This window comes from Epinephelus lanceolatus, chromosome 9, assembly GCF_041903045.1.
Source record: "Epinephelus lanceolatus isolate andai-2023 chromosome 9, ASM4190304v1, whole genome shotgun sequence".
NCBI lineage: Eukaryota > Metazoa > Chordata > Actinopteri > Perciformes > Serranidae > Epinephelus > Epinephelus lanceolatus.
In genome coordinates, this window is record NC_135742.1 from 23,368,376 (window position 1) to 23,388,804 (window position 20,429).

Sequence of the window (20,429 nt, forward strand, 5' to 3'; positions counted from 1 at the left end):
CAGATCTGTAAAAACCCAGGGTTCATTAAAAACCACTCAGAGGAGAGTAGCTGGTAACTACCGGAGCTGACACACAGAAGGGTGCAGACAGGTAGGCTGAAAGTTTGCCTAATATTGCTTTATAGATAAAGCAGGATATGACTGTATAATGCAGAAGGTGGGGGTCAGTAGGGGCCCGATAGATAGATAGATAGATAGATAGATAGATAGATAGATAGACTACTATGTAAAGGGATAAATCCAGTGGCACCCTGACCCAGTGATAAATGCCTTGTCCATTTTAAATATTAAAGTTCCAGGGCTGGCTGGCTTTCTATGATATGTCTATTCTGTGTGTGTGTGTGTTTGGGGGGGAGGGGGGGGGGGGGGGATACCCTCTGTCTTGGTGTGTTCTCTGTTTTCTCACAGATTAATTAAAGTGCTTCCTGTCACACTCACGGTCCAGAAAGGCATCGCAGTGCACTTTGGTTCTGGCACTGGTTTTCATCACATTGCGGCAAAATGGAAAAAATGTGTGAAAATTGCGGCACACACCAAAATACAGACATGCATGTGCTGAAACCAACGCTACAGCCGCTGGCAATGAAATTGTGCTGTCCGTGGTGCTGGAGCGCTATTATATAGGCTACATCATTCACCACGTTGTGTCATTGGTGGACGCCGAGGCTATGTACGGTATAGGATATGTGTGTGTGTGTGTGTGTATGTGGGGGACGGTTGGGGGGGCTCCCTACCGCAGGGAGCGCGGTTGAATCACCGAGCGCGCCACCGTCGGATCTCCTCTTCCTGCCGTCACACCCACTGCTCGGTGTTGTGGGTTCACCCCGTAGAGAAGGGGAGGACCGACGGCACACACAGCAGCAGAGAGTGCTGCAGTGCGAGCGCAGCGGGGGACTCGGAAGCGGAGAGAGAGAGAGAGAGAGAGAGAGAGAGAGAAAAAAACACACACACATACATATACACACGCATCAGCAGCCTTACTGCCGAAACTTGGTCTATGGAGAGAGCTGCAGCGACGCCGTAGCGACGCAGGCCGACATGGAAGAGTATTTGCGGAGGGTCCAGAGCAGACTCGGGGTGAGTTGAGAGCCTTCAGCGTTATAACACCAGGTTGTGGGTGTAATGAATGAGACCATGACGGAGAGTCTGATGCTGCCGTGCTACAGGCTGCGTTCCTGTTGCTGAAAAAGCGCACGGCAAAAGCCTCTCATGTCCCTTCGGTCCCCCAAGCACCTGTAGATCGACAATATGACAGCACAGGGGAAAAGGAAGGCGTGTTTGGCCCCATACAATAAGCTCGTTGTGTTTACAGGAACATCAGTGTGTGAATTTGAATGAGAAGCTGATCTCTAATGAGGGGGAGGCGTGACATCAACAAGTTTAGCCAGAGGCTGTCCTTCCCTGCTATCTGGTTGCTCTGCAGATACTGACTCATGATTTGCATTTGATCCAGGACTAAATATCTGTTCACACATTAAAAAAAAGCCTCATGCAAATACTAAACAACCTAATTTATATAGACTAAATGGCTGTGGAGCCTGTGGGGCACACATATTTGCATATTGTTGGAGATTATAGATATGTAGTTCAGTTGTTTTTACATTTCTGCCCTGTGTACAGTCAGTCTGTCAGGGATACCTGCAACATTTGCGCAGACATTCACATCAGGAGAGTCTTTCATGGATGATGCACATGCCTTGAGGCCATGAGCTATAGGGCCCCTGAGACTGCTCTTTCTGTATGTGCTTGTTTAAATGGCATGACCACATTATCAGTTGCAGTGCTCGGCCATGATGGTACCTTTCAGAGGTTCTGAGCCGTGAGGGCATACAGTATATTCTCAAAGAGCATTTGTGATGACTCAGTGTTCCTTTGATATTTGGCACAGCTGCACGTTGGGCATTTGTATTTTGGCTGAGTTAGATACCCTTTGTTTTTCATTTGAGGAGTATACAACATGTCCAGGCACCTGTCAATGTCAGGAATTGATCAGGAATAACTCTGTTAGCCACTGAAGAGCATGCACACACTATTGTTCAGTGTCTTATTCATAGTAATAGTACTGTTTTTGGTTATTGTGCTGTAATGGTGCTGTTTTTTATGCATAAGAAAGGAGTGGGAGAACACATTCATACATCCACAATCAGATATGAAAAATATTTACACATGTACATTCACACATGATTTACTTATGTTTTCCTACTGCTGAATCCCAACTTCTTGCAAGTCCTCTATGGGCAATATTGTCCCTCTTCAGAGTTAACAGGGAAAATCCCATCATTAACATTCCCCATAGCTGACAAAACAATCTCACTTTAAAGGTCCAGTGTGTAGGATTTTGGGACATCATAGGCAGAGATGGTATCTAATATTCATAACTATCGTTGCTTAATAATTACCTGAAAATAAGTGTTGTGTTTTTGTTACCTTAGAATGAGTTGCTCATGTCTACATACAGAGTGGGTTCTCTTCCATGGATACCGCCATGTTGTTATCAGTTCTCTGACATATTAGACATTTAAGGGTCTTTGCCCAGTTGTCATAGATGCTCCCTTTTTAGAGTACTTTAAAGGAATAGCCAGGAAATGTGCAGTTTGGTCTTTGACATGCTCATACAATGTATGATCCTTTGTCTGTTGGAGAAGATAATGTGATATGATCAAAAGCTCTAAGAAAAGCTATTGAATGGACTTTAAGGTGAGAGTGTTTTGTCAGTTTCCATTTCAAAGGTTCAGAAGTGAAGCTCACTTCTTTAAGAAATACTTCACCTACACAGTGACATTTGTATATCAGTGAGTTATGCTGTTACCTTGAATTTGTGAAGAAAACAGCAAACGTATTGAGTTATTCATTGACTGTGGATCATATTCAGCAGCAGCAAAACTATATCAAAACGTCCGTTTACAAACTCTCACACAACTTGTGCAGTGTAATCCAAGTCTCATTTATCCAGTTGTATGCTCAGTGCTTCTCAAACACTTGTCATGGAGTCTGGCTTTGAAGAGAGGATAGATGAGTTTCACTTTTACTTCAGGTTTAAATAGTAATTTTTGTGAAAATGCATGTTTTTGTGAAGCACTGAGCATATAACTGGGTAAATGAGACATAGATTATACTACACAGGTCATGTGAGAGTTTGTTAATGGATGTTTTGAATAGTTTTGCTGTTGTTAAACGTCGGCAGATCAATGTGTTGGCCATTTTCCATGGAATCATACTTAAAAGTTTTCTTTTAGAATTTAATGTGACACAGCATGATAAACTGATTTATAAATGGTCATTTTGTAGTATGAAGTATTTCTTTCAGGACATCAATTCTGAACTTTGAAATGGCAGTTCTTTGAGCTTTAGATAGTGTCACATGATTTCCATCAGCAGACAAAGGTACATACATTGTCTGAGCATGTCAAAGTACTTCCTGGCCAGACGATGGTGATGGTGCTCATGTGTACAAAAGTCAGTAGTGAATAGCAGTGAAATTCACAAATCTCATCACGATATGACATGATATTGATTCTTTAGACAACGATACAATATGCTGATATCACAAAGTCTGCCACGATATGATTTTGATTTAATTCAGGGGCCTGTGGTTGATGTTAGATGATATCAGCAAATGTCCTCATTGTCTCTTTCTTGGCTGCTCACCATTGTCTGCCTGACACTAGGCCGCTAGCACTGCTTGAATGTTTGGGAAGGAGATGCACTTGGATGAAAATGGTGACACAGACGTGCCATGTAAATTTCAAAATTAGATAAAATATACCTTGAAGGTGACAATAGGTATCAGTGTTTTCACTTTGCAGCAATGATACTGGATTGTAGAGCTCTGTATTGATATATCGACCCTGCATGATGTAGGTTATTGTTACACCCCTAGTGGCAAATAATAGTAAAACATGCTTTTGGAGTTGGGAAATTCTAAAATAGGACATAATGAACATAAACATGATGAAATTTTTGTTCAGTTAAAGGGACACTAGAGAAAATGTGTTGATATGTGCACCACTATGCTGTTACTACATCTCATAGGCTATATGGTACCCAGGATACAGGCTTGTGTTTGCTTTAATCTCTTTATTAATTATATTTTCAGCCATGCTACAGTATTCAGAATATTCAGTTTATTCATGTAAACAGGTGTCTGTCGGCACAATACAAACATGCACATAAACAGCCTGTCTGGAATTAAATTTAAAGAGGATAAGAGCTTTTATCTGGGATGTACTTCACATAAATGAAGGGGAAAGCTGAGGAGAAGAGAAGATCAAAGAAGCAAATCCGCAGATCAGAGCACAGCGGGGTAATTGAGTGATAAGGAGGGCAACTGATGAGTGTCATGGAGGTTGCAGATAAAGTGTAACACATGTCATGATTATCAACCATTTCTCTCCCATGCGCACACACACACATGCACACAAACACTATATCTCCATCTCCCAGCGCTCCATTATAAACTTTGATGAGTGGCTGTTTTGCTGACCACTTTCTGTCATTCTCCCCCTCTATCTCTCTTTACTCTCCGTATGGCCACCGTCCAGGACATCCATACCTCTAATTGGCCCGGCTCTTAGCGCTCACTGAACCTATCTTTCTCTCGCACTCAGTTTTTCTCTGTGTAGCTCCACGGCTCTCCCTCCTTCACTCTCCCATCATTTGGCATAGAGTTGAAGCAATGTGCTGAGTGGACATCCACCATCTGTCCTTCTCAGTCTGCACACTAATACACCCACCCACACACACAAACACCTGAAAATCATTTTTTAGGACCACTTTGATTCTTAGCTTTGTGCTTTGTACCAAAAACTGATAATTCCAAAGTTGAATAGGTAATTTTCAAACCCTTTGTGAGTCGAGGGTGAGCCAACATTTGTCACCACTCATCCCAATAAGTATTTACTCCAACACATAATAGCTGTGACGTAAAACAAATTGCTAGATTAAAGAGGTCCAAATTGTCTTTGCTGTCTTCTAGGCATTCCTACTGTGAAAAGGAAGGTTGGCTACAGGAAGTGCAATCATTTATAAAGCTTTTATAGCACGAGTGAACCAAAAGGAAATAAAGAAAACATGGAAAATCATCACATGGAAAACTGTGATTTGTTCACTGAGCATATTCCACATAAATCGTAGTTTTTTATTAATGTAATACAATTAGTGGTTGGCATAGGGGTGCAGTGGTTAGCGTTGTCGCTTCACAGCAAGAGGGTTCCTTGTTCAAACCCAAGGTGGAGGAGCCCCTCTGTGCGGAGTCTGTGTTCTCCCCATGTCATAGTGTGTTTTCTCCAGGTACTACGGCTTCCTCCCACCATCCAAAGACATGCTGGCTAGGTTAACTGGTGACTGTGTGATTGTGAGTGTGAATGGTTGTCTGTCTCTTTGTGTCAGCCCTATGATAGTCTTGCAACTTGTCCAGAATGTACCCCGCCTCTTGCCCAATGTCAGCTGGGATAGGCTCCAGCCCCCCTGTGACCCCCAACAGGCTAAGCGGTCACAGAAAATGACTGAATGAATAATACAGTAAGTTGCTTATACATTATGTTTCTGAAAATATTTGAGGTGAGAAATAGGCAATGCAGTAACAAAATCTTGATTCATATTTAATCAGCGCTGCTTAGTTTGACAGTTTGACCACAGTTAACGAGCTGTGATTGACGTGAATGACAGTTGTGTTCGAGACTTCATGGGTCTGATTGGTTGTTTTTGTTCATTAGAAGTGCCACAAGGCAACAAAGTCGAGGAATATAAATTTTTCACAGATTATTTTTTTCATTTAGTGCTGTGTGAATATAGTGAAAGTTAAAGCAAATATGAAGAATGTTTTTCTAAAATTTATCAACTACTGCTTTAGGTGTACTGTCTGAATCATGTCATTACTACCGTGCACCATAAATCCATTAGTGCCAATTTTTGGTAGCAGAGAGCCCCAAATGCCCTGAAGCTACTCTGTAGCTGGCCCACGATCTGCGGCGATGGTTTCAGTGTCTGGTCTATTTTATGTCAGTTGGTTTTATGTTCATATTCGGTAACGTGATTGTGCTCCAAGTGCTGAAACAAGTTGGTGGTATTACCTTTGGTTGCTGAAATGTTTTTTCTGCAGTGTATACATTTGATTTCTTTCTGTTCAACGTCATCCTCACCAAAGCCACAATGTGTCCAAATGAGGGACGAAACATTTCTCTTTGGAACAAGCTGCTCAAGTTGCTCAGTTGGCTCAGTGTTTGACTTCTCCTCCGTGTTGTCTCCGTGTCACAAACTGGACGAGGCGGAATCACGTGACTTTACATGCAGCAGTACGTTGTTAAGGGGACAGTACATGAACACACACAGTTAGGAAAGTATAAAAAGAATTTAGAAAATTAAAAAAAAAAAATCACTGACATGGGCAAGATTATGTCGATTAGAGGTTCTGATGTCGGTTCCGATTAATTTTTGATTAATTGGCCAGCCCTACATATTTGTCAGGTGTATGCAAACAGAGAGCGAGAGAGATGAGGAGACACACACACAAGCAGACAGATAAACAGAGACAAAAGATTAGCTCTATGTGTGATTACAAAAGAGTCAAGAAGCAGAATTGCATGTTGACTGGTGCAGAGTACAGAGAGAAAGAGACAATTTCACCCCTGCAGCCTGTTCAAAAAATTACATTTTTGTTATTACAGAAAGAGTTAAGTACCAAAAAAAAAGTACCACTGGGTACCAGTACCCAGTTCCAAGTACTGGTACCAGTATTGGTTCAAATGTTACCAGTACCCAACCCTGGTTGACACAAGCTGTGTCTCAATTCAGGGGCTGCAGCTTTCAAAGGCTGCATCTAGACCGGTTGCATCACATCAGGGTGACCAAGGCCGTCCCATTTTGAAGGTTCCTTCAAAAGCGGCAGAGAGATGCAGCCTTCTTTTCCAGAATTTGAAGGATGCAATGGTTGAATCCTTCATGGCCCAGCCTATCCCAAGATGTATTGCGCGCTGGTGACGATTATATATTAAGTTAAGTTAACTAACAGTTGTTAACTAGCTAACAGTTAACTGTTGTGAACATTACTATAAGATAAAAGCACACAGCTTAAACAATCTTAATTTAATAAGTTGACCTGAAAACGGTCCATCAGCTGGAAATATATCAAACGGTGGTGTCTCCAGCGAAGAATCATCTCCTCAAGTATTAAATAAAATATATATATATACAGTACAGGCCAAAAGTTTGGACACACCTTCTCATTCAATGCGTTTTCTTTATTTTCATGACTATTTACATTGTAGATTCTCACTGAAGGCATCAAAACTATGAATGAACACGTGTGGAATTATGTACTTAACAAAAAAAGGTGAAATAACTGAAAACATGTTTTATATTCTAGTTTCTTCAAAATAGCCACCCTTTGCTCTGATTACTGCTTTGCACACTCTTGGCATTCTCTCCATGAGCTTCAAGAGGTAGTCACCTGAAATGGTTTCCACTTCACAGGTGTGCCTTATCAGGGTTAATTAGTGGAATTTCTTGCTTTATCAGTGGGGTTGGGACCATCAGTTGTGTTGTGCAGAAGTCAGGTTAATACACAGCCGACAGCCCTATTGGACAACTGTTAAAATTCATATTATGGCAAGAACCAATCAGCTAACTAAAGAAAAACGAGTGGCCATCATTACTTTAAGACATGAAGGTCAGTCAGTCCGGAAAATTGCAAAAACTTTAAATGTGTCCCCAAGTGGAGTCGCAAAAACCATCAAGCGCTACAACCAAACTGGCACACATGAGGACCGACCCAGGAAAGGAAGACCAAGAGTCACCTCTGCTTCTGAGGATAAGTTCATCCGAGTCACCAGCCTCAGAAATCGCAAGTTAACAGCAGCTCAGATCAGAGACCAGATGAATGCCACACAGAGTTCTAGCAGCAGACCCATCTCTAGAACAACTGTTAAGAGGAGACTGCGCGAATCAGGCCTTCATGGTCAAATAGCTGCTAGGAAACCACTGCTAAGGAGAGGCAACAAGCAGAAGAGATTTGTTTGGGCCAAGAAACACAAGGAATGGACATTAGACCAGTGGAAATCTGTGCTTTGGTCTGATGAGTCCAAATTTGAGATCTTTGGTTCCAACCGCCGTGTCTTTGTGAGACGCAGAAAAGGTGAACGGATGGATTCCACATGCCTGGTTCCCACTGTGAAGCATGGAGGAGGAGGTGTGATGGTGTGGGGGTGTTTTGCTGGTGACACTGTTGGGGATTTATTCAAAATTGAAGGCACACTGAACCAGCATGGCTACCACAGCATCCTGCAGCGACATGCCATCCCATCCGGTTTGCATTTAGTTGGACAATCATTTATTTTTCAACAGGACAATGACCCCAAACACACCTCCAGGCTGTGTAAGGGCTATTTGACCAAGAAGGAGAGTGATGGAGTGCTGTGGCAGATGACCTGGCCTCCACAGTCACCGGACCTGAACCCAATTGAGATGGTTTGGGGTGAGCTGGACCGCAGAGTGAAGGCAAAGGGGCCAACAAGTGCTAAACACCTCTGGGAACTCCTTCAAGACTGTTGGAAAACCATTTCAGGTGACTACCTCTTGAAGCTCATGGAGAGAATGCCAAGAGTGTGCAAAGCAGTAATCAGAGCAAAGGGTGGCTATTTTGAAGAAACTAGAATATAAAACATGTTTTCAGTTATTTCACCTTTTTTTGTTCAGTACATAACTCCACATGTGTTCATTCATAGTTTTGATGCCTTCAGTGAGAATCTACAATGTAAATAGTCATGAAAATAAAGAAAACGCATTGAATGAGAAGGTGTGTCCAAACTTTTGGCCTGTACTGTATATATATATATTTATATATAAAATAACAATCTCTGGGTCCATGATTTAGGGCTAACTAACTTACTAGCTTACTCCTTCTTTCGTCAAGTGCAGCTGGTTGCTAGGTAACAGGAGCGTCAACAGGTCAGAGCGAGAACAACTGGTGATGCAACCAGGAAATCCTCTGCAGACCAGACCGTCCCATTTCAGAGACTGTTCGGCTTGGCTGATAGGATCTTGTCACGTGGCCGACGTCGACCGAGAAGGCCACGTCCTTCAAAGGCTGAAGCCCCTGAATTGAGACGCAGCTAATGTCACTATACAGCATTGCCTCTCATTCTGGGGTCCTTGTGTGTGTGTTTTATACTCAGCCTGTTTTAACAGTGTCTCATCTGGGTGCTTCATTTTTGTGTCCAGGGACATGCATTCTGATGAAATTCAAACTCCCATATGATTAGCTGACATGTCTGCATTTGATTTGTTTGAATCGAATGCGCCTGGTGGGACAGGCTCCAGAAATAAAAACATTTACTGTTTCAGAGTACATTCAAAGGTTGTATTTAACTGCCCCACTGCTTTTATGCAAGGAGCAATTACTGTAAGCGAGTAAATCTCCTCATTTCGGAATGATATTTGGCGGAAAATACAAATTAAGGCAGCAGGGCATCCAGAGTAGATTCATAATATACTCCAAAGCTGGTTTGCAATGACCAAACGCAGAGGAGAGGAGAGGAGAGGAGAGGAGAGGAGAGGAGAGGCTGAATGTGGTGAGACTGGGAGATAGAGCTCAGAGGGAGAGCACTCAGATTGAAGGATATCAGATGGCCGATGCATGCTCGTACACACACACACACACAGGCACGCACACACCTATGTTCTCCCGCTGCAGTAGAACAGACACTGAGTGGCCTTTTCTCCTGCTAATGCATCGCTTCCTTTCTCTGGCTATCTAGTATTGATTTATTCTCCTTCTCTCGCCCTCCGATGAAGGGCCTGGCTGCAGACCTCCTCCCTCCTCTCCTTCTCTCTCACACACACCTTCTCCTCTTTCCTCTTCATAGTGTTCTTTCTCCCACCCTTTCCACTTCTTTGCCTCTCTCATCTTCACTCTCTCTTATCTAATTTCTTCCTCCGTCTCTCCCTTTCTTCTCCCTATCACAGTTTTTCACCTGTCTGTCCCCCATGTCTTTCCTGTTCCCCTTCCCCCACCTCCTCTACATGTTTGACTTATCAATCTGCTGCCCACACTCCCTGTATTTCAGCCCTCTTTTTCATAAGCTCATTGCCCTCCTTCCTCTCTCATTCTGAGTGTAATCAACGGCCCCTAACCTCCCTCCTCCTCCCCTGCCTCTCTGTGCTTTGGTCTCTCATTTCTTCTCCCCTCATTTCTTTTATCCAATGGGCCCTTTGAACAGAAACAAGACACCAACTCTATTTCCTATGCATTATTACCAGTACTTTATTGGTGTATCCCCAGCATTAAACACCATTAAATCACCAGACTCCATTATATATTTGACAGGTCAACAAATGTGCGAAGCATTAGCTCAGCATCCAGGGTGATATTTGAGAAAGCATTACTCTATTGAATAAGAGTTAAAAAATTATTACAGTCTGTGGGGCTCAAAAAAACATGCTTTGAATGTTTTAACCCATTAATTACACATTAACACCGCTGCTGAGCATTTTCCAATGCACACCAAGGCAGCCATTGACTTCCATTAATTGTGTCAATAGTCAATCCATCACAGATAACACTGTGTCGTCTTTGTTTTAAGATGTAAAGCATCTTGTGGAACTGGCTTGAAACTCAAACACCATGCATCTTCATTCAATAACGTCTAGCCAGCAGATTGTCCACAAGAGAAGGCTGTTCAGTCAGCAGCTATCCAACTGCACATGTAGACAGGGAAGTTATATATCAGCAGGCTAGACCATTCCTTAATAGAGTGCTCCAGGAATGAGTCCTTAAACCCAGAAGTGAGTTAGCATTTTAGCCCTCCCAGTTCCCTCGTCTCAAAGGCAATGGTTGTTTTTTTTTTTAATGTATTTTTGGTTAGATGCCTGAAATAAGGTCTGTGGTTAACACAAGCTCAAGAGACTTGTACGTGTTCTAAGACATAAAATACATCAGTTAATACCCCAATCATGAATTTTAATGCTTTTATGTCTTTGAAAAGGCATTTGCTAACAAGTGGCTAAATGAGACTACAGAACATCATCCACCTCATTGTGGTGGGGATGTTGTCGGGACAGTGGTGTAGTTTGTTTATAGTTTAGTTTTTTATTTCTGCGATTGCATTTAGGCTTCATAAATCATAAACGTGCTGTTTATTTGTGAAGATAATCTTGCCCCTTTGTGATGGTTTGACAAGCTGTCAGAGTAAGCAGGGAGCCCACACTGTAACCAACTGGACTCCCTGAAGAAATATTATAATATTTTTGGAAAAATGAAAGAGTGATTCCAGAGAGAAGCAGACAGAGGGGTCTACAGTCTGTGTTTGAAGGATATATCCAGGATGACTCAGCAGCAACAACAGGTTAAAAAGACAAAGATAGTTAGAAGCTAAAGCCGAACTATAGGCTACAGATCACAGTGTAAAAGTGAACCACCACATCACTGCTGATCGACACACAAGACAATGAATATAAAGGGAAACTTCACCGATACTGCACCAGCTGTGTGGCATCACAGTGTGTGCAGATGCAGATGTTTGGCTTCGCTCCCATGCCACTACCAGCACCTGGACCTTCACCGCCGGAGGTCAAGCAACGTTCATCTGCACACACTGTGATGACACATAGGTGGTTGAATATCAGCAAAGTGTCCCTGCTTCCCTTCACTGGTTCCTGTACAGCAGGGTTGGTCTTTTTTTTTCACTGTTATAATCATTAAAAAGCAAAAGCAGCATGTGTATACATTCAGTAGGCTATATCTTCAGTAGCTAGCTAGCTAACCCTACACTTTTCAGGGTTTGATTTTGGTTTTGAAACAGGGAAGAAACGTATATCTTTTTCCAACCTCTCCAGGTAACGAGTATCATTAATACACAACGTGCCCCAGCCACAACATTTAGCTCCAAATCCACAAAACCAGCCTGAAAATGAAGGAAATCTGAAACGATTGCATTAGAGTCAAAGGAGCACATCTGTGTTGTTGTCAGACCCTGGTCTAAACTGGCCTGATGCTCCATTATGATTGGCCAGTCTCGGGGGCAGGGGGGACTTAGCAAAGGATTGATTCTTAAAGTACCATAAACGTTTGTTTGCCACAGAGCTTATTTTCTGCAATAATCCAAAAAGCAGTTTTTTCCAACCTTTTTCTCTTTTGACCCCTGAAAATAAAGCCGTGTCATTGTCTAACTCCTCATCATGTGTTACAAAGTAAAGTAATTGATTATCAAAATTAACCCTGAAAAATAATTCTTTTGCCTCCCAAAACTGTTTACTCATGACCCCTCAGATTTATCTTGTGGCCCCACTGGGGGACCCAACCACCATGTTAAGAACCACTGCTTTAAGGTATGACCGAGCCAGACAAACTCTCCTGCAGTTCTATCTAAATAGGTTGTAGTGAGGTACAATTTTCCAGCAATTTGCATGAAAAAAGCAAAAAAAATCTAGGAAAATCTGAAATAAAATTAACCTCTTTGGTGATCTCTCAGATTTATCTTGTGATCCCCTAGGGTGTCCTGACCCCCAGCTTGGGAACACTGGCTTAAGAGGATACACAACTGAGTCTGGGACCATAGGTTTGCCAGTTTGGGCTACCTGCAAGAATCTAGCCAGGAAATTGTCAAGGCTCCCTGACAATCTTTGTTTTTGTAAAACTGCTTCTTCCCTTCCACTGCTCCTCTCCCATCAGAGCATCCTACACACCCATTAAGATGAGCTGCAGATAGACGGGATATTCATTGTATCCACATTTTGCATCTTGATTAATGGTGCAGGCTGCAGGGCAGGCTTGTACTTGTGGTGAGTCAGCTTATCTGTTTTAGATAAAACATTTCATATTGACACAGAACACCCAGCGCAGGATGGGGAGGGTTGAGCAAGATTTTGAACCCAATTACCAAAAATGACTGCACTGCCTCCTTTTAATTTAGTGGGTGTAATGAATGACGATGCATGTCATTAGAGTCTGATTCAGATTCATTCTGATTCAAATTTCTCTTATAATGTTTGCCAGATGTTGAACATCCTGACCTTTTGATGTGTTCTGCCGTGTAGCACTATGGAAACACCTGTATTTAAATACCAGTGCTGCCATACTGAAGTCTAATATCAAGAGTCTGAGTCAATAAATGAAGGGAGAAACTTAATTTTCTGCCTTTTTCACCCAGAGATGAATGTTTAATCTCAGTAATGGAGCTGTCATTAATGTCCACTTAACCTAAATGAGGAGGGTTTGTCTGCATTGTTAAGTAAAATTAATGGGACTCGTCACTTCTTTGATACAGCGTGTTACTCTGAGTTAGCAGTGATAAAGTTTCTCTCACCAACAAAGACCTTTGCTTTGCTGTTACATTGCCTGTGAGGGGTGCATATTGTATATTATTCTCTTTCATGTACAAGCTGAACCTTGCAGCACCATGATTTCATTATTAATGCATACTGTTGGTTTCGAGATGCAGCAGTCATCTAACACAGTCATGCTGGCTCACGGAGTTTCAAGTGATACAGTTACATCAGCTATCAAATCAAACAGTGATGTACAGTACTGCCACCTGCTTTCTTTGTTGGATGCTGGAAAACAAAGAGATTAAGTGTCACTGAATGATGTGTTGTCAAGCATGTTTAGAGATGAGGAAGCCAACAATAACCATGTATGTTTGTGTGTATCTGTTTCCAGGCAGATGACCCCATCCATGCTGTTTTAGGCGGACCAGAGCCAGATGTTGACACTGTGGCCGCAACACTGTGCATAGCACTGCATCTCAGCCAGGTAACATTAATTCTGCCTGTTTGTGTGCAAGTTTTCTACCTAAAAACATGTGAAAACCAAGCTTTTTCCAGTGGTTTAGATTTACATATAGGTACTAATTTACAAGGTCCAAAGGCATGGAGCGACCCACAAAATTTGCTTGTAATAATAATTTTAAAATCATTATCACACTAAATTGTGAAATTTCATTCTGTGGAGTCTGGAGGAAAAAATAACACAGAAATACGTTTCTATGTATTGAATTCTGTCTGTGAGGGGCATTGAGATTTATCGTCGACAGGGATGATTTAACTGTTATGGTATGGTATCCAGTTCAGGAGAGGACCCAAATGCAGATTCAACAGGCAGGTTTAAGTTTTCAACAAAAGGTGAGCTTTAAATAAAGGCAGGCAACTAAAAAAAAACATCTGGGAGCAGAACAAAAATCCAAATTAAAACCAACCAGGAAAAGACATGAAGACCAGGGATGGATGCATGAAGATGACAAGAATGATTAACACAGAAGGAACACAGACAAACTGACAAAGGACAAAGGGAAACACACAGGTATATATACACAGAAGACTAATCACAAGGATGAGACACAGCTGGAGAAGGAAGACATAGGCAAAGGAGGAAAACAGGGATTGGCTATGTCTTCCTCCTTTGCCTGTGTCTTCCTTCTCCAGCTGTGTCTCATCCTTGTGACACAGCTGGAGAAGGAAGACATAGGCAAAGGAGGAAGACATAGGCAAAGGAGGAAAACAGGGATTGGCTGACAACAGGGTGGAGCAGACAAGACTAATACAAAACAGGTGTGAAAGGAAGACTCAGGGACCGGGCAAGACTTAACGAGACAGGTGTGGCAGAAAACAGGTGGGAAAACAAAGACGGGAAGTAAAACCAGACATGGCACACAAGGAGAGAATCTACAAAATAAAACAGGAAGTAGATTAAATATGAGCTAAACAGCATCAAATAAGGAACACAAACAGAAAACTCAGAGACAAAGTCCACAAGATAACAGAATATGAAACCAAAACCCAGGATCATGACATTAACATCAAGCCTAGAGAGTAAATCATACCTTTTTTGTTTTTTAACCATTGCAGCTTTTGTTTCAAACATGATTAGCATTCATTTACCTAAAATTTGCGTCTTCATTAAAAGATTCAGGTCCTTTAAGGTACAAATAAGGATATAGTCACCTGTGAAGTTGTATATATTAAGAGGTTTTTTAATTTAGGTTGTAAAGTTTTACATTTTAAGGGGTTGTTATCCATTAAAATGTAACAATTTTGACTGAACGTATGCAGATGATCCAATAAAAAGTCTTAATAAGGAAGATATACTATAATAGGCAGGTGAGGGTCACATGATCAGCTCCTCTATTACCTGCAGAGTCATTTGAACAGCCTGCCAAAGAAGAAAACACAACAGAACAAAAGCATGAAAAAGTCATTTGAACAATTGGCCATCAAGCTAGCTCGACCACCTGTGCTCACATGTTCTCTGTTTCCTCCTTGTTGGACAATGTTGTAACTTTGCAAGTTGAAATCGAAGCGAAATCTTGACAATCAGCTCTCATTTCTGGTTTAAAACCATACAATTATACAATACTCATTCAGTAAAAATGATTAAAAATACACAGCTGCTAGTTATAGGCTGTATAAAGATGTTTTGAGTTGTCGTTTAAAACCGTCCATCTAATTCATCTCTGTGAGCATCACATTTGAGATTCCTGAGAGCTCAGCTGGTAGAGAAACTGCTCCACTGTCTAAAGTTAGTATTTTTAAACCCTCTTGTACAATTTGTCAATTCAGTAAATTCATTAAAAATAATAGGAAGGGGTAATAGGAGGGATAGGTTTTGTTCAACTTAAAAGAAACGACTTTAAATGGAGAAGATAATCAATTCAAACCCTTTCAGAGATACATTTATTTATCCATTAAATAGCTAAAATCTTCAGAGTCTCCACAAATGTGGAGCAACCCCCTAAATTTGCACCTTAATTGAAATATTAATGTCACCTTACAATCCAGAGAGCTGCCGCTGCTCCACAGTCTGAAGATTGTGAGTACAAATCTCTCCTGTGCTGTTTGAGCATGCTGTTTTATAAGCCGGACCTTCACAATATATTTTAATTCTTTCCAGCTGTGAGCAGCTTCTCCATTTCCTTTGTGCATCCCATTGTGGGAGAATAGTGTCACACTCAGATGGCACACTCAGAAATTGACCATATTTAGTATGCATACTGGTTTAGCGTACTTCTATGGCTATCAAGTTATAAAAACAAGTCTGTACTTACTCATTATTGTTTGATTTGTGTTCAAGTTTCATGGACAGTGGTAGCCACTGCAATCTACTTTTCTTGTTTCGGAGTACTGCACTATTACCCAAAACTTCATCCATCAGAGTACCAATCACTTGAAAACTGGGAACTCTGTTATGGCTTTATCTGGCTGTTTGCCCAGTGAACCACTAACATAAAAAGCAGCTGGCATTCAGTGCAAGCTAAAGTGCTGCTTTGGCAACTGTATCCTATGCTAAACAGCAGTGTGGTACATCCCCTTGCATCACTCATTTATCTAACAAATGCACCAAAAAGGTTCAAACATGGTGCACCATGAAAATGCCTCTCAGGTCACTGTAGAGATTGATCTGTTCTACTCAGCTGCAAGTTTGATCCACTTCCCCTTTTAAACAAGGGCTGTACTCAGCATCATCTCAGTCTACTGGATTTGGCTGTTCAGTGCAAATACTCAACTTCGTTCCTTTTTTTCCATATAGAGTTTTAGAGTTTATTCAGGGTTCAGCAGGACATTCAGGGTGACAGCTGCATTCATATAAACAAGCCCAGTTAGCCCTCTGAGCTAATGCATGCTAATTACACCACTGAAGGATCAGAAATGTGCAGCATCATTTTTTCTGACACTAGATATCAAATAAAAGCCAGAGCCTGTATCGTATTAAGTTGCTGTGAGCTATCCATTCACCACTTCTAAGAAGAAGGCAGAGGATAATGTTATTTCAGAGCTTGACTGGGCAAAGCCTCTCTTCCTCTGGGCAGCTGCCTCCATCTTACTTATACTCACCATGGGTCTGCGTCTGCAGCTGCCTGTACCAGAGAGTAGTGTGAAAGCCAGGAAGTGCTCACTCTGCAGGGATGAAAAGGTCCCCAGAAGAACAATGAATACTGATTGACAAAGGGAGAAAAAAAAACTCCCTAACTGCTGGACTTGAAGAACCTCAGTCGTCTGAGAGGTCTCTGACTGGTGATTCGAATCTTTGACTTTCGGAAGGCAGCCCTGCTGTATATGTGTATAAATATGTTGTCATTATAGTGGTAAAACTTTGTTTAAGTATTCAAGAATTTCAAGCATATATCGCAAAGATGTAATCATCAGAACATTATTCAATTAACGTGGACTAATAATAAGGTAAAGTAAGGATAAGGTAAATTCGAGATACAGACAGTAGTCATTGATTACAACAAAACAGACAATACAATACAAACACACAGAATCCATAATCGCACACTATCAGGGGTAAATCATGGACAATTGGTGGTCACTGCCAGTAAAGATAAGTGATAGCAGACGGGACAAAGGACGATCTGTAACGCTTAGTGTTACATTCAAAGAGGCAAAACCTCCGCCCTGATGGAAGCATCTGAAACTCAACATGAAGGGAATGTTGAGAGTCTGAGACAACAGACTGAGCTTTAGAGGTGACCCTTTCTGTACAGATGCTGTAGGTTATTAAAAGTAACACCAGTGATCTTACAGCACAACTTCACCACTTTTTCCAACTTGTTCTTGTTTTTAAGGCTCAGAGTACCAAACCAACAGATGATGTTAAAAGAAAGAACAGACTCGATAGAAGCAGAACAGAACATTTTCATGGTAGTCCTATCTACATTGAAACGCCTCAGCTTCCTTAAAAAGAATTGGCGCTGGTTTGCCTTCTTACAGATGCTGTCAGTGTTCTCATCAAAGGTCAGCTTGTCATCTAAGACAGTGCCCCAATACTGCTGCCACCGACTCCCCCTTGATCACAAAGTACCTCCTCCGAAAATCATTAAATATCTTATTGGTCTTGGACACATTAATGTTGAGTAAAGACACACCAATTGTCACACCAATTAACAAATTCGTCCAGTACCGGGCCCGATCGTGTTCTGATCCATGAAGACGGCCTGCAATAACAGAGTCATCAGCATGAAGGAGGAGAAAAATCTTGATGCGTGAAGAAATAATGACAAATTTCTCTGATTTGAGTACTCTTTGGTGCACTTGTATGTGCAAGAATCTAATAAAATACTAATTTATATTAAAAACCTAAATCAAATAAAACCTACTTATTGCTTAACTTTGTGGGAAAATCTGATTCTGACTTGATTTACTGTGTGCTCCAGAAGGAAGCTTCAGGTGGAGTGTGTGTGCCGGTGCTCTGCCGCCGGCAATGTGACGCTGTGTTGCCCGGGGAGACGGTGAGGTATCTGCGGAGGGTAAAAATTTGCGAGAGCTTGCTGCTTTGGAGAGACGATGTAGACCTTGTGAAGCTTCATCACACTGGAAAACTCTCCCTCACACTGCTGAGAGATGGACTGCTTGACAGGTAAACACACTCACATATGCAAATCATGTCAAAGCACACGTAACTCGATAACTTCAGCTAATCTTTAACTGCTTTATAGATGAGACACCAGGGAAGTAATTAAAATCTTACCTGAAAGGGGGTTCAGTGAATTTAAGAAGATTTTTGTTTCAATGGACCAACGCTGATTAATGTGTGTACAAGTGTAGTGAAACACACACACACACACACACACACACACACACACACTCACACTTGCAGACCACAAACATATTCGGACACAGTGGGCTCTGGCTCAGAAGACTGTATTTGTTGATGCAAAAATGAGATTGTGAATATGTTTGGGTGTGTATTTCAGGCCTGCGTGTGTTCATCACTCATGACCCAAAGGGGAGTTGTATTTATGCAAATGCCTCACAATCATCGCTCCTTCCCCTGCGGCCATCCACATCTCCTTCACCCCCCTCTTCTCACTCTCTTAGCTCTGAGTACCACACCTTGGAGTCCAGCATCCTGCGAGTGGTCCATCACGACGGGCAGCAGGAAGCAGCGGATGATGGGGCATCGTCCGCAGTGACGACAGTCGCCGGGGAGATTCTTCAAGAGGCAGCAGAGCACATCGGAGCAGCGCTGGGGGAGACTCTCGGAGGTGAGGGAGGCGCAGGCGCCCCCCAGGGGGAGTAATGGGGCGATGAAGGAGGACACACACAAATCCCCTGACATGACTCGCTTAACACCCACCAGGAGAGATGGAGAAAGAGAGAGATGAGGGGTGGTGAGTGTGAGTAAGGAAGAGTGCCGAAGACACACAAAGTCCCGTATTGTGACTCTTTTTTTATTGAAGTTAGTTTAGTCTGTTGAGTTGCTTCTGTTTCGTCATGTAGCCATATTTTTAAAAAGTAAAAGGTTGTTTAAAGAAATTATAGAGGAATCACTTAATGTTTAAAATGAATAAAAGGTGAGTAAATAATAGAGATAACAAGAAGTAGGGAGGGCCAGAGGATAAAACTGTGTGTCTATATCAGGAGTGTCTCAAGTGGGCCAAACCAGTAAAACCACTGTGTCGTAACCTTTAAATAACAGCAACTCCAATCCTAAAATGTCTTAAGAAACCAAGTGCAATTTCAACGATGTCTCAGTTTTTCCACATCCAGTCAGTCTACTACTCGCTGTCATTACATGTGCATTTTTCCATACATTTCCAGTCTTGTGTAGTAATGTTGACATCACCATACCAAGCTAAAGTGGAAGCTATTGAAGAAGCAGGTTTAGTTAGCCCCTGCCTTATAAACCATTTACACATCAAAAGTTTAACCAGTGCCTTGGCAACTGATATTGCTTTAAGATCAAAGTCTGATACATATACTTTTGTACTGAAGTTGCTGATTGACAATATTTTGCACAATACATGGATGCAAAAGCTCCATCTACAGAATTTCTGTCCAAAGTAAATTATTTGTTCCATCATTGTCGTAGTTTTGCTGCTAACGCAAACAAGGATTTTGTTATTTGCTTCAAATTAACAATAAATAAATAAAAAGAAAAGAAAAAAGGGGAGTCACAAAAGCACCTCTGCTTTACGTTTTGCATACACCTGATTGAAGGCTTTATGTTGTAAACAATGGATTATGGCAAGGGAAAGTGATGCTCCTTGTACTCAAAGTAAACCCAGTATTTAATGGCCCCTAGTAGCATACTTTTTGAAGGTAAAATGTTTTATTTTAAACTTTTCATGCATAAATTGATGCCTTTGCCAAGGCTAAAATGGGGTGGCTGTGGCTTAGGAGGTAGAGCTAGTTGTCCACCCATTGGAAGATGGGCGGGTCGATCCCCATCTCTTCCAGTCCGCATGTCGAGGTACTCTTGGGCAAGATACTGAACCCCAAATTGCTCACAGTGGCTGTTACACTGATGTGTGAGTGCGTGTGAATGGTTATTGAGTAGCAGGTGGCAACTTGTATGGTCGCCTCAACCACCAGTGTGTGAATGTGAGTGGTCAGAAGACTATAGAAGTGCAGTCCATTTAAAATCAATGGCCAAATTGCAGCATTTATAAAAAAAAAAAAAAAAAAATTCCAAGCAGGAATGCCCCCGGTCCCCCCCTAGG

General features: G+C 41.8%; 1 protein-coding gene across 3 annotated transcripts in view; it reads left to right on the forward strand.

Annotated features, from left to right (window-relative positions):
- Positions 1–711: 711 nt before the first annotated feature.
- LOC117252555 (protein prune homolog 2-like) overlaps positions 712–20,429 on the forward strand; it is a 57,080-nt gene continuing 37,362 nt past the window's right edge. For all 3 annotated transcript variants that reach the window (XM_033619570.2, XM_033619572.2, XM_033619571.2), the window contains exons 1-4: positions 712–1,077; positions 13,652–13,744; positions 18,141–18,343; positions 18,805–18,971. In XM_033619570.2, coding sequence (XP_033475461.1) covers positions 1,039–1,077; positions 13,652–13,744; positions 18,141–18,343; positions 18,805–18,971 — 502 coding nt within the window. In that variant the 5' untranslated portion in view covers positions 712–1,038. The remainder of the gene's footprint in view (positions 1,078–13,651; positions 13,745–18,140; positions 18,344–18,804; positions 18,972–20,429) is intronic.